The sequence below is a fragment of the Bubalus kerabau genome, chromosome 11 (assembly GCF_029407905.1).
Source record: "Bubalus kerabau isolate K-KA32 ecotype Philippines breed swamp buffalo chromosome 11, PCC_UOA_SB_1v2, whole genome shotgun sequence".
NCBI lineage: Eukaryota > Metazoa > Chordata > Mammalia > Artiodactyla > Bovidae > Bubalus > Bubalus kerabau.
Genome location: NC_073634.1, coordinates 95,042,644 through 95,062,809, shown reverse-complemented (window position 1 = coordinate 95,062,809; position 20,166 = coordinate 95,042,644). Strand labels below are relative to the sequence as shown.

The window sequence follows — 20,166 nt, the reverse complement described above, 5'->3', positions numbered from 1 at the left end:
AGCAATCCCACTGCTGGGCATACACACGGAGAAAACCAGAATTGAAAGAGACACATGTACCCTAATGTTCATCGCAGCACTGTTTACAATAGCTAGGACATGTAAGCAACCTAGACGTCGATCGGCAGATGAATGGATAAGAAATCTGTGGTACATATACACAATGGAATATTACTCAGCTATTAAAAAGAATGCATTTGAATCCATTCTAATGAGGTGGATGAAACTGGAGCCTATTATATAGAGTGAAGTAACTCAGAAAGAAAAACACCAATACAGTATATTAATGCATATATGGAATTTAGAAAGATGGTAACAATAACCCTATATGCGAGACAGCAAAAGAGACACAGATATAAAGAACAGACTTTTGGACTCTGGGAGAAGGTGAGGGTGGGATGATTTGAGAGAATAGCATTGAAACATGTATATTACCATATGTGAAATAGATCACCAGTCCAACTTCGATACATGAAATAGGGCACTCAAAGCCGGTACACTGGGATGACTCTGAGGGATGGAATGGGGAGGGAGGGGAGAGGAGGGGGTTCAGGATGGGGGACACATGTACACCCATGGCTGATTCATGTCAATGTATGGCAAAAACCACCACAATATTGTAAAGTAATTAGCCTCCAATAAAAATAAATAAAATAACTTTTTAAGAAAACTTGTGGCTTTAGCTTTTATGCTTAGATCTGTAATTCACGTTGAATTAACTTTTTGTATGGTGTGAAATACACACAATAACATTGGTGAGTTGCAAAATTTTGGAGTGAGAAAAGCCAAATACAACAAGTGAATCAGTATAATTCTATTTATGTGAAGTTTTACAGCAGGACTAGCTCAGCTATGGTAATAGAATCAGAAAACTGGTTTCCTGGGTGTGGGAAGGTAGTGACTCCAAGGGGCACAGGAAATGTTTTGGGAGTTATGGAGATGCTCTATATCTTAAAGAAGTTTTTACATACACATGTACATTTGTTACAAATCCAATGAACTGTACACTTACATTGCATATGTTTTACTTTGTTTAAATTATACACCAGTTAAAACTGTATTATGAACCTTTAAAAAATCCCCAAGGAGAGAGAAACTTAAGTCATTTTTTTTAGCTGGACAAAAGCTAGTCCCCTGGTAATGACAAAGAGAAGCTACTGGCATATGAATTGTTACAGTAACAATGTCTAATTCTTTCATCATCAAAAGAGAATTTGATGACATCGTCAATCACAGGAGACTGAAATCATAAACACACAAACTGGAGGGCATCACAGAACCAATACTAGGTTATCTGATTCATGATTTTTCAAAGATCTCAAAATGTTCTACCTGAAAACTAGTCTCTTAGGATTCTCTACATGAATTCCCAAACTGCTATACCATAAACATTGTCTCTGAGAAGAGCTGTATAAAATTCCTATGTAATCATTGTGAAACAAAAGGTAAGAGTTTGTCCTTAATGTCAACAATTGAGTCATATCTAGTTCCTTTTCTGTACACACAGGATTTCATATTCCTTAGATTAAGTATTACAAAGGAGTTTTGTAAACTTGGCTCAAATTCCAAGGTCAGTATACAAATAATCTAAAAATGATAGTTTAGCCACCAGCCAGTGATCTGAATCAATTTTATATTCAAATACTTTCGAGAAAGAGCATATATTTTATGCTGTTATCGGTCCTATCGCCTTTCTTAGAATGATCTTCATAATACTGTTTAATTAAAATAATTCCTTCATAACTATACAACTTTTTAGAGTCCAATTCATAACAGTCCCTTTCTCTGACACCCACCCTGTGAGTTAGGCATGGAAGTGGCTTTTATATTTTTCATTTCTGTAGGAAAAGCCCTTTGTACTTTAGAAAAGACATAAGTTTTAAGATCTCTTGTATTAAGGCCAGCTTAGGCCAACTAATGTCCTAAGTCTTTGGGCAGCTAGCTCAAATTGTGTTTCTACTGACTTTACATTTTCATACGGGGAGATATCCAAGGATCAGAGGTGCCTTACACCACCCCAACAAATGTCTATTGCTTCATTTATTACAGTTTCAGTCATGGAGAAGCAGGATTCAACACAGCATACTCTGTGTACATTCTGCTTTATTTAATCTAGTTTTATCTGTTTCTTTTTATTCCCAGGACAGAATGAGATACCAAAGGAAAACAATTCAAGGGTTATTATTTTTATTGTTTCTGTGGACCTTTCAGAGAATGTGTCATTTCAGGTAACTTTAAAAAACTTAATGATATTTTATCTCATGTTGGTAAAGGATCTAGTGTATTCAGAAAGGTGATAAATTCTCCCCCTGAATGAATCATCATCCAAATATACCCAATTATATCCAAATATATTAGCATAAACATAGTCTTCAGCATAAAAGTTCTTTGTTTCTAATGTGATCAAAGGTAATGTAATTTCTGTAGGTCCATATGTGCATGGAGAAGCAATGTTAAGCTACCAAGAGAGTTACCATGGAATTAATGACAGTGTAATGTTAGCACATGTTGTAAACTGGCCATTTTTACATGAGTGGCATTAAAAAAAGAGTTCCTAATATTGGTGACTTCACACATTAAGTGTGGTATTTGCCCTCCACGTATTTGAGCAAGTAGAGAGATTTCATTGGAAATTAGGACATTTCATTTTTTCTTTTGCTTGGTTTCTTTGGCTGTGCTGCATGGCTTTTGGCAGTGAAAGAAGAGTCCTAACCTTTGGACCATCAGGAAATTCCCACAAATGTCATTGTTTAAATGTTATTAAGCAAGCTTCTCTGTCATTTATATCTCAAATAATTACTTTGTTTTTTTCCGATGTAGCATGCAGTCATAGTTGTAATGATTTTGATCATGTTTATTACTGTATCTCTAAAACCAACAATGTATTTGGCACCTAGTGTGTGTCTTAGTCTATTTAAGCTACTTTAACAAAATTCCATAGACTGGTTGGCTTATGAACTACAGAAATTTCTCACAGTTCTGGAGGCTGAGAAGTCCAGGATCAAGGCACCAACCGATCTGGTGTCTGTTGAGGATACATTTTCTAGTTCATACACAGCCATCTTCCCAATGTGTCCTTCAGTAGCAGAAAAGTCTCTGCCATGGGGTCTCTTTCCCAAGGACATCAATCACATTCATGAGGGCTCCATCCTCATGATCTAATCACCTCCCAAAGGCCCTACCTCCTAATGCCATCACCTTAGGAGTTAGGACTTCAACATACAAATTTGAGGGGCATGCAAATATTTCATATATAACATTAAATGTTCATTAAATATTTGGTAATATTAGATAACAAAATTGGTAATAAAATGAATGGGTTTATAGGGATATAAGTCCTGGGTGTTCATTGGTAGGACTGATGTTGAAGCTGAAAACGCCAATACTTTGGCCACCTGATGAGAAGAGCTGACTCATTTGAAAAGACCCTGATGCTAGGAAAGAATGAGGGCAGAAGAAGAAGGGGATGACAGAGGATGAGACTGTTGGATGGCATCACCGACTCAATGGACATGAGTTTGGGTGAACTCCGGGAGTTGGTGATGGACAGGGAGGCCTAGCGTGCTGTGGTTCATGGGGTCACAAAGACTCGGACACTACTGAGCGACTGAACTGAACTGAGCTCTGTCTGCTGGCTAAGTTGCTTCAGTCATGTCCTACACTTTGCAACCCCATGGACTATAGCCCGCCAGGCTTCTCTGTCCATGGCATTCTCCAGACAAGAATACTGGAGTGGGTAGCCATTCTCTCCTCCAGGGAATCTTCCCAACCCAGGGACTGAACCTACGTCTCCTGCATTGCAGGTAGATCCTTTACCACTGAGCCACCAGGGGAGTCCCAGGGAAATAACTCTAGTTATATTAAATGTGGAAACCCTTTATATAAGTTTGAAATTAATACAATGCTTTTCATTTATTCTAAGCACAAAGAAATTACAGAGGATGTATCAGTGCTGGTAAGTCTTTATCTACAAATAGGCTATGACTTCTTTGAAGACTAAAGTAGTTGGAGGGCAATGGACTATCTGCAAGTCCTTGGCAGGGTAAACCAATAGGCAGGGCAAACCAAAGCAATTTTACAAATTAAGGTATTTACAAGTGGAGATATTTGTTTAAGGTCGGAGTACCAGTAGTCAAAGAAAGAGCAGACTGGCAGGGTGCTATCTCTGATAGAGGAGTGAGACCTGGTTAAAGGAAGTGTGTTATAGAAGCCAGAATCCAGAAGCTAGCCAACAGGAACCCTGGATCTTTTAAAGCTCTGGGGAAACACATGGGAGTTGAGTATTGGCTAAAAGACTCCCAGTTATTAATCACATACCACCCGAAAAATCATGCCATCAGAGTGTGTGCAGAGAGAAGCTTCCTCAAAGTTTGTCCAAGATTCAATATCATAAGATGTTCCTTTACTTCTCCCTGTGCTTACGGGAACACACACAGTGAAGTGAAAGCAACTTTCCTTTGTGTTACTTGCTGTCTTCAGGGTCCTTGTCTCTCTCATGGTTTCATGATTGCAACATCCCCACTAAGACCAAAACTCCATATACTTGGGTGAGCTGTGCTATATGTGAAAATTATAAAGAAGGTTTTCATGTACCAGGCAGAGTATGTTTTCTCATGACTAGCAGGGCATTGGAACTCTCCATCTCCTGAAAAAAGCAGGAAAATCCCAGCAAAGGTGGGAACATTCAAGGAAAGCCTGCTACAGCAGATGCTGGGAGAAAGAGTGGATTAAAATGCTTTCTGCCAAAATGTATTCAGTGCAATACAACCTAACAATCATCCTGTTATTAATATTGGCTCTCCTTAGCATCAGGAGTCTACAGCTGTAGCATAGTAATACTTATCATCCAAGGCATTGTTATTGATGGAAGCGGTGCCTGGTAGAATGTCACATCTCAGCCACATTCCAACGTTGCAGTTACGCCCATCTGTGTACATAGGCACAAAGACAATCTCATGACATATGACTCAGCTCCACAGCTGCCTAATCCCCTTATCTCAGCCCAGAATCAGCTCTCCCAGGGTGTCTTAGCAAGAGTGCCATAGAGCTTTTATGAAAGAGGAAAAGCAAGGGCTTAGGAACAATTGCTGGTCTTTTCACCTACTATGTGACTATGGACAAGATAATAAAAGCTGTGCTTCAGTTTATTTCTTAGGAGTGGATTGAATTAGATAATACTTAGGAAAGTATTCAATAAGTATTAATGAAAGAAATCTAAATGTATCTGGCAGATTAGGGAATACTACCCTTAAGAAGGGATATTTAAATGAGACCTAAATGCTATGTGGGAATTAGCTGGTGGAACCTGTGACATGTTTCAGGGACTAACAAAAGGTCAGTGAGTCTGAAAAACTGTCGATGTGGGGCTAGGTAGGAGAGGTGGGTGAACAGTGTGAAAGGTCAGATCATGCAGAGTATCGTGGCTCTATAAGGAATATGGACATGATCCTTAGGACAGTGGGAGGCCACTGGACATTGTTAAATAGAATAATGATTGGTAACATTGGAGTTTCAGAAACATGTTATTGGAAGCAGAGTGGAAATGGAGCGTGAATCAGTTGAAAAGGGAAAATGCAGGGATAAGCAGAGGGCAGCACATTGCTAATTACATGGATAGAAATATGAAGGAAGGTTCATTATATTGTGCTCTTTACATTTGTGCACCTTTTCAAAGGTACATCAACTTTTAAAAAGTGAACAGTGAGGCCAATGAGGAGGCTTTGGTAGCAGCCCAGACAAGGAATGATGCTGACCTGAAGTCGTGTGCTAGCAGGGAATGGAGATAAGGGATGGATTTGAGATGTTTTGTGGGTAAAACCATCAGGGTTTAATGGTGGGTTTGATGTTGGGATTCAGAAGGGCTCTGAGTGGAGAATGACTTTCATGTTTCTGCCATGCAAATCCAAGCAGATTCAGTGAGTTAAGGCAACATACGAAGAGGACCTACTTTGGGGAAAAGATTATGACTTTAAACGTCTTCCTTTGGTAGCATCTGTGCAAATTCAAGTAGAAGACTTCAGAACACAGTTGGGTATACTTAGTCTTAAATTTATGGGAGAAGTATCATTATATATAAGAACTCGAAGCCACAGAAAAATGCCCGGAAGATTGTCAGTTGAGCAAACAGAGAACATAAAAATCCTTCTGAGAATAATGATCACATCAGGGCTTCTGAGCAGATAGGATATTTAAGGCTAACCTTAGGTAGAAAATAGGAATATATTTTAATTGTGGTAGAAGTCACTACAGGTAAATTTGGGGATGAGGTTGCAGAAAGTTGAGGGAGCTTCCATCTGATGACTGCCATTTTCTCTGTGAATTAGAAGATTAGAATGAGAACTGTGGGAACAGATAGACTCCTGGAAAGCACAGAGAATTACTCTCAGGGTGGAAATCATGATTTTTCCATGCCACAACCATCAAAGTTCATTATTAATTTTCTGCTTCATGCTTATTTTGAATTTTACATCTGATAATACATCTCAAACTCTATACATATTATGTGACTCTTTGCATTATTTTTCCTAATAGGTCTGTGAATACTCAAACAGAAGAATTAAAGCTATCAGACTGGTTTTTTCCCAAGTAAGAATTCCAAATCTAATACGTGTGAGATTAATCCATAGACTGCTCAATAGAAATTAACAGATGGCAACAATACTGTGACTGGTATTCCAAATGTTGGCGAGCACATGGATCTTTGATGGTTATTTAAAAAAATAAGCAGTGGCCGAGACCAACTGGAAATGGGCATTAGGACCTATGTCCTCTGTGAGTGAGAATTTAGATGACAGAAACACAAAGGATCCTAGAATGACGGAGAGTCACAAATGTAAGGGTACACTTGAGATCGGTTGGTTGTTTCTCATTTCACCAATGGGAGAACCAAAGCCCAAGTCAGGTGGGCGGGCTGTCTGTGCACTTCCTGCTTTAATACAACAGCTTTCTTCTGGCCTCTCTGCCTCCATCTTCTTACTCTATGCACCTGTCTTTCACCTTGATGCTGTAGATCTGAGGACCTTTCTTAATTAAAACTTTGAAAGGAGACATCCAGTTATTGGATAATGATCCATGACGCATCCTCCCATAATATCACTACATTTGTCAGATCTAATCAGATCATGCAAAGCATACCAGCTATTTAAACAGAGATTTTAGTATAAAGAATTGCTGATTACCATATAGTCATTAAGGGGCTTCCCAGGTGATGCTAGTGGAAGAACTGCCAATGCAGGAGATCTCAGAGATGTCAGTTCGATCCCTGGGTTGGGAAGATCCCCTGAAGGAGGGCATGACACTCCAGTATTCTTGCCTGGAGAATCCCATGAACAGAGGAGCCTGGAAGGCTACAGTCCATGGAGTCGCAAAGAGTCAGACATTTCTAAAACAACTTAGCACCCATGGACAGCCATAAAGTCATTAACTAGGTAACCTGAAAAACTGAAAATGCAACTCTAAGGTGTCATAGAGGGAATAGCTATAGGAAGTAATTATTTTCCCTGGTTCTGAAGAAACAAAAGGAAGGGACTGGAATTATTACACCTTAAAAACTTAAAGACAAATCTCACAGGGCTTAAACTCCGTTGCTGCTCACCTGGTGCGGGTGCCTCTGAGCTCCAGGGAAGGCTCTTGGGGCAGAGAACTAGCCCTTCTAAGGAGGAGCACGGCGAGACTGGTTTTGCACATGTTGCAAACACTGAAAGTTGGATTCAATTGCTCAGGAAAAGAACTGCTATTGCTGTGGTAAAGATGCATTGCTGGAATGGGACTTGCAGGAAGAGGATGCAGACAAGAAGCCCACAAGAAACAGAAAAGAGCAAGTTTCTTCTTCCTCCAATCTTGTAATTTTCCTCCAATGTCCTCTATTAGTACAGCCTAACAGGGTGCCCATTGGCAAAGGAGAAATGTGATTTGCAGTGTCCCAGCTCAAAATAATAAAGCAGGGTATACTGTGGTGGGTTTAACTATGAAAGACAATAGCTTAATAACTGATACAGCATCCCCCTAATAAGACAGGTAAGTTATAGCCTCATAATTCAAGGTACTGATCAATCACAACAGGTGAAAAAAGGACAAAACCATAAAATCATTTAAGTAGATTCCAAATCAGTTCAGTTCAGTTCAGTCGCTCAGTCATGTCCAACTCTTTGTGACCCCATGAATTGCAGCACGCCAGGCCTCCCTGTCCATCACCAACTCCCAGAGTTCACTCAAACTCTTGTCCATCAAGTCGGGGATGCCATCCAGCCATCTCATCCTCTGTCGTCCCCTTCTCCTCCTGCCCCCAATCCCTCCCAGCATCAGAGTCTTTTCCAATGAGTCAACTCTTCGCATGAGGTGGCCAAAGTACTGGAGTTTCAGCTTTAGCATCATTCCTTCCAAAGAAATCCCAGGGCTGATCTCCTTTAGAATGGACTGGTTACAACCAGTCCATTCTACAACTGGCTACTTTTAAGTTTCGATCGCCATTCCTTTTTTTTTGGCGGGGGCGGGGGTCGGTGTTTAAACAGCAGAGATTTATTTTCTCCCATTTCAGAAGGCTGGAAATAGAAGATCAAGGTGTTGGCAAGTTTGGTTTCTTTTGAGGTTTCTCTTCTTGACTTGCAGCTGCCTGTCTCCTTGCTGTGTCCTCACAGGGCTTTTTCTCTGTGTACACATCCCTGGTGTCTCTTACTCTTCTTAAAAGGACACCAGCCCTTTTGGCTTTGGCCCTGTCCTTATGACCTCATTTAACCTTAACCTGTTAGTTGCTCAGTCGTGTCTGACTCTTTGCAATTCCATGGACTGTAGCCCATCAGGCTCCTCTACACATGGAATTCTCCAGGCAAGAATACTGGAGTGGGTTGTCATTCTCTTCTCCAGGGGATCTTTCCGACCCAGGTATCAAACCCGGGCCTCTTGCATTGTAGGCAGGCTCTTTACCATCTGAGCCACCGGAGAAGTCCCGTTTAACCTTAATTACCTCTCTAAAGGCCCTATTTCCAAATATTCAGACTGGGGTTACACCTTCAACCCATGAATCTGGAGGAGACATTCGGTCCATAACAAGCTCTGAAACAGCTAATAGAATCTTTCTCTTGCTGCATGTCAACTCCTATTGCATTTTTCATTTTTTTTCATTGATGATCATTAAAGCCGAACACATTTTCATATGAATATTGGCCACTTGGACGTTCACTTTTGTAAACTGCCTGTTTATAGCTCTTCTCTTTATCACACACAATGGATTGTCTTTTTCTTATAGATTTGAATATACATAATATAAAATTCACCATTTTAATTGTTTAAAAATGTACAATTTGGGGCTTTCCCGGTGGTCCAGTAGTTAAGAATATGTCTTGCAATGCAAGGGAACTTGTTTAATCCCTGGTGCACAAAGACTCCACATGCTGCAGAGCAGCCAAGCCCGTGGGCCATAACTACTGAGCCCACATGCTGCAACTTCTGAAGCCCGCAGAGCCTAGAGCCTGTGCTCCACAGCAAGGGAAGCCACTTCAATGAGAAGGCCGTGTGCTACAATGAAGAGTAGCCCCTGCTCACCATAACTAGAGAAAACCCTGTGCAGCAACCACGACCTAACACAACCAAAAATTTAAGTAAATAAGTCTTTTAAAAATGTATATCTCTAGCTATCAAATTCCAGAATATCTTCATCATAGCAAAAAAGAATCTCTGCCCATTAAGAAGTAACTTCTCATTCCCCGCTCCTTGACAAACACTAATCTGCTTTCCATCTCTCTGGACTTGCCTATTCTGGACATTTCCTATGAAGGGAGCATAGTATGTTTTGTTATTTTTTTTAATGTCTGACTTCTTTCACTTTGCATGTTTTCAAGATTCATCTATATTGTACCATCTATCAGTATTTCATTCCTTTTCATAGCTGAATAATATTCCATGGTATGGATATACCATACATCCATTCACCAGTAAATGGATATTAGGTTGTTTCCACTTTGGGGCTATTATAAGTAATGGTGCTATAAACATTCATGTACAAGTTTTAATTTGAAATCATACTTTCAGTTCCCTTGGGTATATATCTATAAGTGGGTTTACTGGGTATATGGTAATCCTAAGTTAAACTTTTTGAGAAACCACCAAACTCTTTTCCATATGGTTACATCATTTTATGTTCCCATCAACAATGTATGAGTGTTTCAATTTCTCTACATCCTTTCCAACACTTGCTATTTTTTGTTTTTCTGGGTGTGTGTGTTTGTTTTTGCTTATGTTAGGGCCATTCTAGTGTGTGTGGAATATTTTATTATAGTTCCGATTTACATTTCTCTAATGACTAATGATGTTGATCTTGTGATGTCTTTGTCTGGCTTTGGCATCAAAGTAATATTGGCCTTATAGAATGAGTTAGAAAGTTCTATTTCTTTGGAAGACTTTGAGAATCTAATTGGTGTTAATTCTTTAAGTGTTTGGTAGAATTCAGCAGTTAAACCATCTGATCCTGGGGTTTCTTTGTTAGCAGATTTTCAATTACCTTTACTTGTTATAGGTCTATAAGTTTTTCTAGTTCTTCTTGAACCAGTTTTAGTAGTTTGTGTGTTTCTAGAAATTTATCCATTTCATCTATAAGGTCTATAATAATGTCCCCATTTCCGTTCTTGATTTGAATAATTTAAGTCATCTCTGATTTTTTCCTGGTCAGTTTAATTAAAGGTATGCCGATTTCATTTATCTTTGCAAAGAATTGGCTTTTGGTTTCATTCCATCATTTTTTTCTCTATTCAGTTCTCTCTGCTCCAGTCTTTATTATTTCTTCTTTCTGTTGGCTTTGTTTTTCCCTCTTTTTTCCAGTTTTCCTGTTTTTTCCCCTTAAGGTAGAATGTGAGGTTATTAATATGAGATCTTTCTTTTTTAAAACATGGATGTTTACAGCTATACATTTCCTTCTGAGTACTGATTTTCACTGTCTCCCATAAGTTTTAGCATGTTGCATCTTCATTTTTATTGATCTCAATTTATTTTCTAATTTCCTCATGATTTTGGAGTTTTTTGTTTTTGTTTTTTTCCCTTATGATTTTTTCCTTTGGCACATTGGTTGTCTAGGTGGGTGGTTTAATTTCCAGGTGTTTATGAATGTTCTAGACTCATTTCTGTTACTGATTTCTAATTTCATTCCATTATCATTGTAAAAGATAGTTTGTATGTTTCCAGTCACTTTAAGGTTATTGAGATTTGTCTTATGTTCTAATGTGAGATTTATCCTGGAGAATATTCCATGTGTATTTGAGAAGGACATGTATTCTGTTGTTGGATAAATTGTTCTGTGTGCGTCTGATTCATTCTTTTGCCTGCTCAAATCTTCTGTTGACATCCTAAAGTGAATTTTTTCCTTTCAGCTATACACGTCTCAACTTCAGTATTTCTATTTCATTTGTTTTTATAATTTGTATCTTTATTAATATTCTCTATTTGTTAAGACAATGTTCTTCTGGTTTCCTTTAGTTCTTTGTCCATGGCTTCCTTTAGCACTTTAAGCATATTTTAAATGGTTGATTTAAAGTCTTTTTAGAAAAACTCAATGTCTGGACAGTTCTCATTTATTTGTTTTCCTGTGAATGGGCTGTATATTCTTCTTTATTTGGATAACTCTTAAATTTTGGTTAAAAACTAGACATTTTGAGTATTATAGTTTCTCTGAAAATCAGATACTTTTGCCTCCTCAGAGTTTGTTGTTCTTATTTGCTATTGGTTTTTTTTTGTTTTTTTTTCCCCTTTTTTTCTAGTTTTCCCCCCTTTCCCCTTAAGGTGGAAGCTGAGGTTATTAACATGAGATCTTTCTTTTTTTATGGTTGTTTGTTTAGTGGCTTTTCTAAACTATTTTTTTAAAGACTGTATTCTTTGTCCTGTTTGGTCTCAGAAGTCTCTGAGCTACTCTTAAGTTGTAGCCAGCGAGTTGTTTGACAGAGATTTCCTTAAAGTGCCTAAAACCTGAGAGATAGAGATGTTAGAGGGCAGAAGGAGGAGGAAAAGGAAATGAAGGAGGAGGAGGAGAAGGAGAAGAAGAAGAAGAAAAGAAAGGAAAACAAAACAAAGAGAAGAAGATGCTTACATTCTTTAAAGACTGGCTCTGTGTTTGGGCCCCTTTTCAACACAGCCCAGTTGCTTATAACTCTGCCTTAGCTTTCACTTCTTGTGTGCCCTGAGCCTACATATCAGTCAGAGGTGAAAGCCTAGGATCTTCACAGGTCTTTTCTGAACATTCATTCTGCCCTGAACACGTGCATGGATTTCTCAGTTCCTTGTTCAGTGTGTGTCTGATTGACCCATGGGATCTTGTCAAAGCCCTTACTTCCCAAAGAACTGTCTTTCAAATGTTTCCTCCCCAGGCTTTCAGCATATATAGTGTTTAACTGAAATCTTTTGACTCGGGTAAAAGGGGCTTGTTCTTTTACAACTTTTTTTCAAGGAATACCCTCCCAATCAATTCTTAGAGAATGTTAAGTACAAGAAAAAAAGCACTATAAGTCAATCCTTCCAGGAACTCTCAGGTAGCTTAAAAAGATAAACACAATCGCTGGGAATTAGATTCTCTCTTCTACCCTCTGAGTCAGATACCCACACTGAGAACATAACATGGTTTTGTCTTTTCAATGCCACTGTTATACTAGGAAGAGCGTTGGTGCAAGGCTGGGTTAGAATACCTCAAAGGTTTTCTAGTCCTACCATATTGAGTCTTTTTTTTTTTCTTTTTGAGATAACTTTTGCTTGGTTGCTCTAAATCTTTGGCTATCTTCCAAAGTTCTGACAAAGTTGATTCTGACAGTATGCAGCAATGTTAACACTGGCAGCATTTCAGATTATGAAAACAGGGAAGTTCGTTTTTTAAAATATTGCTTCTGAAAAGAATCAGTGTCCATAGCTTAAGATGGTAGATCTTGTCCAACTGTAAGAGAAATTGTTACTTTGGACTTTGGGTGACATTTCAACTATGCATCCTCAAAGATCTTGGAACAATAATATAATCAGTCCATGTACTTTTGTAATGATCTCACCCTAATGATGCAGCCATGAAATTAGAAGATGCTTACCCCTTGGAAGGAAAGTTATGACCAACTTAGACAGCATATTAAAAAGCAGAGACATTACTTTGTCAACATAGGTCCGTCTAGTCAAGGCTATGGTTTTTCCAGTAGTCATGTATGGATGTGAGAGTTGGACTGTGAAGAAAGCTGAGCACCGAAGAACTGATGCTTTTGAACTGTGGTGTTGGAGAAAACTCTTGAGAGTCCCTTGGACTGCACGGAGATCCAACCAGTCCATCCTAAAGGAGATCAGTCCTGGGTGTTCATTGGAAGGACTGATGTTGAAGTTGAAACTCCAATACTTTGGCTGCCTGATGCAAAGAGCTGACTCATTTGAAAAGACCCTGATGCTGGAAAAGACTGAGGGCAGAAGGGGAAGGGGATGACAGAGGATAATATGGTTGGATAGCATCACTGACTCAATGGACATGAGTTTGGGTGAACTCCGGGAGTTGGTGATGGACAGGGAGGCCTGGTGTGCTGTGGTTCATGGGGTTGCAAAGAGTTGGACACGACTGAGTGACTGAACTGAACTGAGCCATTTCTGATAAACTATTTCTTCAGTTTATCATGCCATCAAGGCTCTGGGTTAGAAATAAGGAAATACTGCAATCAGACATAGGCTTCATACATTAGCAATATCTACTACAATTTTATTAAAAGTATTTTGCTCATAATTCTTATATCTTCCTTACAGTGCCATAAATCACTCAAACATAACAACTACCAGCTGGGCAGCTCCGGTTGTGTGGCATGGCACTTATGATGAAGTAGTGCTGGAAAATTATTACGCAAATCATAAAATTACTGTGGGGTTAACTGTGTTTGCTGTGGGAAGGTAGGTATTGCTGAATGACCTTTATATTCAAGTGTTTTATTTTAGAAAATGGGAGATTATCAATAATCTACTTCAAGAATTTAGAAAAAGTAGAAAAAAAAAAACCCCAAAGAAAGCAGAAATAAGGAAGTAATAAAGGTGAGAGCAGAAATCCATGAAATTGAAAGCAGAAAAGTCTTAGAGAAAAATCAATGAAACAAAAATGTGGTTCTTTGGGGGAAAAAAAAACCCAATAAAATCCATAATCTCTCAGGAAGACTAGCCAAGAAAAAAAAAATTAATGCAAATTACAAATGTCAGGAAAGAAACAGGATATATCATCTCAGACCTTGTAGACTTTAAAAGGATAATCAGGAACCACTATAACATTCTCTACATATCTGACAACTTAGAGGACATGGACCTTAAAAAGCACAAACAACAACAATTCACCCAACATGAAACAGATCATTTGAATAACCCTATATCTATTGAGGAAATAGAATTCATAATTTTAAAAACTCCCAAAGGGGCTTCCCTGGTGGCTCAGCTAGTAAAGAATCTGCTTGCAATGCAGGGGACCTGGGTTTGATCCCTGGGTTGGGACAGTCCCTTCGAGAAGGGAACAGCTACCCACTCCAGTATTCTGGCCTGGAGAACTCCATGGACTATATATAGTCCATGGGGTCACAAAGAAAGTACTTTCACTTTCAAAGTCCTCAGGCGCAGATAGTTGCATCAGAAAATTCTACCGAATACTTAAAGAAAAATTAACATAAATTCTACACAATCTTTTTCAGAAAAGAGACTAGACAGGAACACATCCCAAATCATTTTATGAAGCAAATTCTGCCTTGATATCAAAATCATACCAAAAAGATTACAAAAAAAGTATTAAGTTGAACAATACTTATCACTCATTAAAATGATAAAGTTATCAGCTTTATAGCAACTTGCTATTAAATATTGATAGTAATTTATTGTTTTTTTTAAATTTTTATTTTATTTTTTAAACTTTACATAATTGTATTAGTTTTGCCAAATAAAAGAACACAGAAAGAGGAAGAAAGGGAGGAGGAAGGGAAGACTCCTTACTGAAGAAGTTTCCCATGACCTCCTCCCGAGACTCACTGTGGTCTCTTCAAGTTGCTGCCCCAGCATCTGTAACAAGATCCTGGGGAGTGACCCCATTCCGGGGCAGTGCTTCTACCTTCAGGACACAGATGGAGTTTCTGGTTCCTTCCTTCACCCTCCTGAATAGAATACAGGGTCTTGGAAGGGTACTGTATAAGGGAAGGGGCACTGAAACCACAGCCTCAGTAACCTCACCATGAAACCCTCACTCTGTTTTAAAGAACCTCTGAAAGCTCAGGAATAAATAGCATCAATTTCCTCTGAAATTAGGAGTATAGGTTGGACTGAAACTAGGAAGATAGATTTAAAGTATCTATATGGAAATATTCAACATGAATATCTGCTACAGGAATGAACATTTAAACCAATAAAATAAAATGGAAAAATGCCATGCAAATTTTAAAGACTTTCTATTTATTGACAATAGCACTGTAGACCTGTAGGGAAAGACTTCCATAAATGATGTTGGAGAAAATGTCAACACAGGAAACCTGAAATTGTACCTCTATAGCATATCATGTACAAACATACAAACATCAATTACTAGGTAGTTTGAAGACCAATAGTTAAAAGAAAAACTATATCTCATGAACTCAAGATAGAAAAGGATTTATTAATCAAGACATGGAAACTACTAATCATAAAGGAAAATACTGATAAGTGTGACTGCTTAAAATTAACTTCACCTAAGAAAAAAATCAGAGAAACACAAACTGAAGGCCATTTTACAAAATACATGGTCAGAGTCATGACCAAAAAGAAGAGAAATTGACAGAGTGGAAGAGACTAGGGATACTAGAAGAGACTAGTGACTGAATGCAGCGTGTGTTCTGGATTGGATCCTGGAAACTGAAAAGGTCATTAGGGAAGAAGCTGATGAAAATCACATAAAATCTGTGGTTTAGCTAATAGGATTTTACCACTGATAATTTCCTAGTTTTGACAAATGTACTATGGTTATATAATATATTACTATTAGGGGAAGGTGGGTAGAGCATATGTGGGAACTCTGTAATATATCTGCAAATTTTCTGTAAATCTAATGCTATGCTAAGCTTCAGTTGTGTCTGACTCTTTGCGACCCTATGGACTGTAGCCTGCCAGGCTCCTCTGTCCATGGGATTTTCCAGGCAAGAATACTGGAGTGGGTTGCCATTTCTTTCTCCGGGGGATCTTCCCAATCTAGGGACTGAACCAACATCTCTTAAGTCTCCTGTACTGGCAGGCAGGTTCTTTACCACTAGCACCAACTGGGAAGCAGGCCTTGCTAAGATCCAGTGTAGTAAGTCTAATAGCATTCCAACATAGCAAACATTTTAAAAATTGGGGGAAAAATGTTTGCCATTGTAGTGACAGTAAGTTTTTTTTTTTAATTGTAAATGCCTGATATTAAGCTTTTGATTGATTGCTGAGACATCCATTTTATTTATTTATTCATTGGCCACATTGTACAGCTTGTGGGATCTTAGTTCCCTGACCAGGGAGAAAACTTGGGCCCTGTGCCATAAAAGGGCAGAGTCGTTACCACTGGACCACCAGGGAATCCCCTGAGATATCCACTTTAAAGACATCCATCTCAAATAAAAATATTGCTTACTAGCTAAACAACTAGATAAAGAGCCACGAAATCTTCCTTTTAGAAAGTCCTGAGTGATCTGATCTACATAAATGACCACTTGCATGACCCCGTTTTCCCCCCTCCCTTGCTTTAACTTCTGCTTTTACGTTTAAAACTTGTCAATAGAGTGAACTTGCAAAACCCTAGGCACCCCACCCTCAACCCAGTAAAGGCAGAACCCTAGGTCCTTTGTGTTCCTCTCTCTTTCTCTCTCTCCCACCACCTCTAACTTGTGACCTCACTGTGTGGCCCCAGGCATGCCACGTATCCTCTAGGATTTGTGATTAATAAAGCTTATTTTCTCAAAGTTCCCTATGGTTGTTGCTGAGGTGCTCCTTGAGATTATAATAAGAATGACAAAGACTGGTCCAGCCATAATGTAGGCTCTGGTGATGTCTGGTGGGAAGTAGGGATGTCTTACCACAAGTAGTAGGGACTCCAGTGAGTGCCCCTAGGCACTCCTAGCCGATAACATCACTATCAATAGGTGGAGACTGACACAAAACAGCCCCATACCACATCATACACAAAATTTAACTCAAATCGATAATAGGCTTAAATATGAAAGATAAAACAATAAAGCTACTAGAAAAGCATATAGGAGAGTATTTTCACTACTTTGAGGGGGCAAAGATTCCTGAAGTATGACACAAAAGCACTAACCATAAAAGAAATATGGATAAATATGGACTTTGGATTTGAGTTGCTAGCTTCCAGCTCAATATAATATTTTAAGTGATATTTTTTCATAATGTACCTAATAATTTTAGATACTCCAAACTAGAGTTTTCTCCTGACTCCATCTGTTGTATTTCTTAAGACTCTGACCAATATCCAGAACTTATTTCTAATGATCATGTAAGCATCATTTGAACAAGTCACATATATTACCTTTTCTTTTTTGAATTTACCTGAGGCTATTTATTACTATAAAAATCCTTAACTGGCCAGAGAGATTGGAAATGAGAAAGTTTGCCTTCAGTCCAGCAATCTTAGCACCATATTAAAGGGCATAGGGCAAAATAATAAACCCAGTGCTGACAGTGGACACAAAGCATGTCACCTCTGACTTTATATGCAAAACTAACTACTCTAAGTAAGCCACAGGCATCAATAACTGCTCTTGAAATGACCTATGACCTTTCCTGCCTACAACCTCTAAAGCAAGTCCCAGCTGCTCTGATAACCCTGAAAATTCAGGCTTTTGTTTTGTGCTGGGCACGGTTCAGTTTTCTGATCTCACCAAGTTTCATTCCCTCCCATGAGAAATTCCTCTTTTCTCCTATGATCCATAAAACCTCACCAGGTAGAAGAAAGGCAGACAATTTCACTTTTACACTACTTAAATACAACTCAAGAAGCATATCTAATGTTTGGTTCCTTAGTAGCATTTTTTGATAAAACTACAGTAAGTGTAATTTAAATAGTATGTGTTTCACTAACATACAAGAAGATGAACTTAATTGTTTCTTATTTACTTCACAGATACATTGACCGTTATTTGCTCACATTTATAACATCAGCTGATAAATATTTTATGGTTGACCAGAAAGTCATCATTTACATCCTGACAGATGACTTCTCTAAGGTGCCTTGGGTAGAGCTGTCTCCCCTCCGAACGCTGAAAATTTTTGAAATAAAGCGAGAGAAGAGATGGCAAGACATCAGTATGATGCGCATGAAGACCATCAGTGAACATGTTGTGGATCACATCCAATATGAAGTTGACTTCCTCTTCTGCATGGATGTGGATCAAATCTTTGTAAAAAAATATGGACTGGAGACTCTGGGGGAGTCAGTAGGTCAGTTACATGCTCATTGGTATAAGGCAAGTCTTACAGAGTTACCTTATGAGAGGAGTCAGTTATCAGAAGCATATATACCTATTGGTAAGGGGGACTTTTATTACCATGCTGCTGTATTTGGCGGTAGTCCCATTCAGGTTCTCAATATTGCTAGGGAGTGCTTCAGAGGAATCATGAACGACAAGAAAAATAACATTGAGGCAGTGTGGCATGATGAAAGTCACTTGAACAAGTATTTTTTCCTCCATAAACCCACTAAAATCTTGTCACCAGAATACTGCTGGGATCATTTTGGTCCTAATAGAATTGAGCATACCACTTTCAAAATCTATTGGGCTATTAAAAATTATGACTTTCTTAGACAGTCAGTGTAATTTTATAGTCCTTCCTTTGTGTTGCTGAATTTAAAAGCATCATTTTGTCTTGTCTTTAAAAAATTAGTACTTGACAAATTTTAGCACCATAAAAATAATCACTAATAGAATGACAAACTCACCAACACAGTTATATTCATACTTTTCATCACCTTTCTTTTTGAATCATATAACATAGGATATAGCAGTAACAGAATGAATATATTGACATCAGATGGAAATATAGTGTTCTCATATCTTGTGTGAATTTTGAGGAAGTATTTTTTTGGATCACAATGGACAAAATAGAATCTTTCAGGAGAAAATAAAATCTGAAATATTTCCACTGATCCAGCTAGATATATATTTCTTATATTGCTTAAGGAAAGGGATAATCTAGGGGTATGGATAAGGGAAATCGGTGCAACTATACTAATCTACTCTCTATGTAAAATTTTGAGGACATTAAAGCTGCCATCAGATGGGCAGACAGTTACTTAGAAAACTGGGTTATTCAAAAACTGGTTTTTTTTTTTCTTTTTAACTTTTTAGTTTGTATTGGGGTGTAGCCTATTAACAATGTTGTGATAGTTTCAGGTGAACAGTGAAGGGACTCAGTCATACAAATAGATGTATCCATTCTTTCCCAAACTCCCCTCCCATCCAGGCTCCCACATAACATTGAGCAAAGTTCCATGTGCTGTACAGTAGGTCATTGTTGGTTATCTATGTTTAATATAACAGAGTGTACATGTTCATCCCAAATTCCCTAACTATCCCTTCTGCCCTTCCTTCCCACCTGCAGCCATAAGTTCAAAATGTGTTTTCAAACTACAAAGTTATCTGTTGTAAAAACTAATAAGGAAATTTTAAATATAGAGAGAAAATTGAAACTCTTCCTATACTTTCCGTTTGAAAATCTATCACTTGGGGGGGCGGTCCTAAGATGGCGGAGGACTAGGACGGGGAGACCACTTTCTCCCCCACAAATTCATCAAAAGAACATTTGAACGCTGAGTAAATTCCACAAAACAACTTCTGAATGCTGGCAGAGGACATCAGGCACCCAGTAAAGCAGCCCATTGTCTTCAAAAGGAGGTAGGAAAAAATATAAAAGATAAAAAAAGAGACAAAAGAGGTAGGGATGGAGATCTGTTCAGGGAAGGGAGTCTTAAAAAAGAAGTTTCCAAACACCAGGAAACACTCTCACTGGCGAGTCTGTGGCAAGCCTTGGAACCTCAGAGGGCAACACAACTGGGAGGAAAAATAAATAAATAATTAAGCCCCACAGATTACATGCCCAATGGTAACTCCCAGCGGAGAAGCAGCGCATATGCCTGCTTCCGCCACTAGCAAGTGGGGGTGGGCAGGGAGGCGCGGGCTGCATGGCTTAGAG

General features: G+C 38.6%; 1 protein-coding gene across 1 annotated transcript; it reads left to right on the top strand.

Moving 5' to 3' along the window:
• Positions 1-2,214: 2,214 nt before the first annotated feature.
• On the top strand, positions 2,215-18,939 carry LOC129623856 (N-acetyllactosaminide alpha-1,3-galactosyltransferase-like). The gene is made up of 5 exons (XM_055541762.1): positions 2,215-2,228; positions 3,923-3,955; positions 6,532-6,585; positions 13,741-13,881; positions 18,098-18,939. The coding sequence occupies exons 1-5, from the start codon at positions 2,215-2,217 to the stop codon at positions 18,789-18,791; spliced, it is 936 nt and encodes a 311-aa protein (XP_055397737.1). The 3' UTR covers positions 18,792-18,939.
• The last annotated feature ends 1,227 nt before the right edge of the window (positions 18,940-20,166 follow it).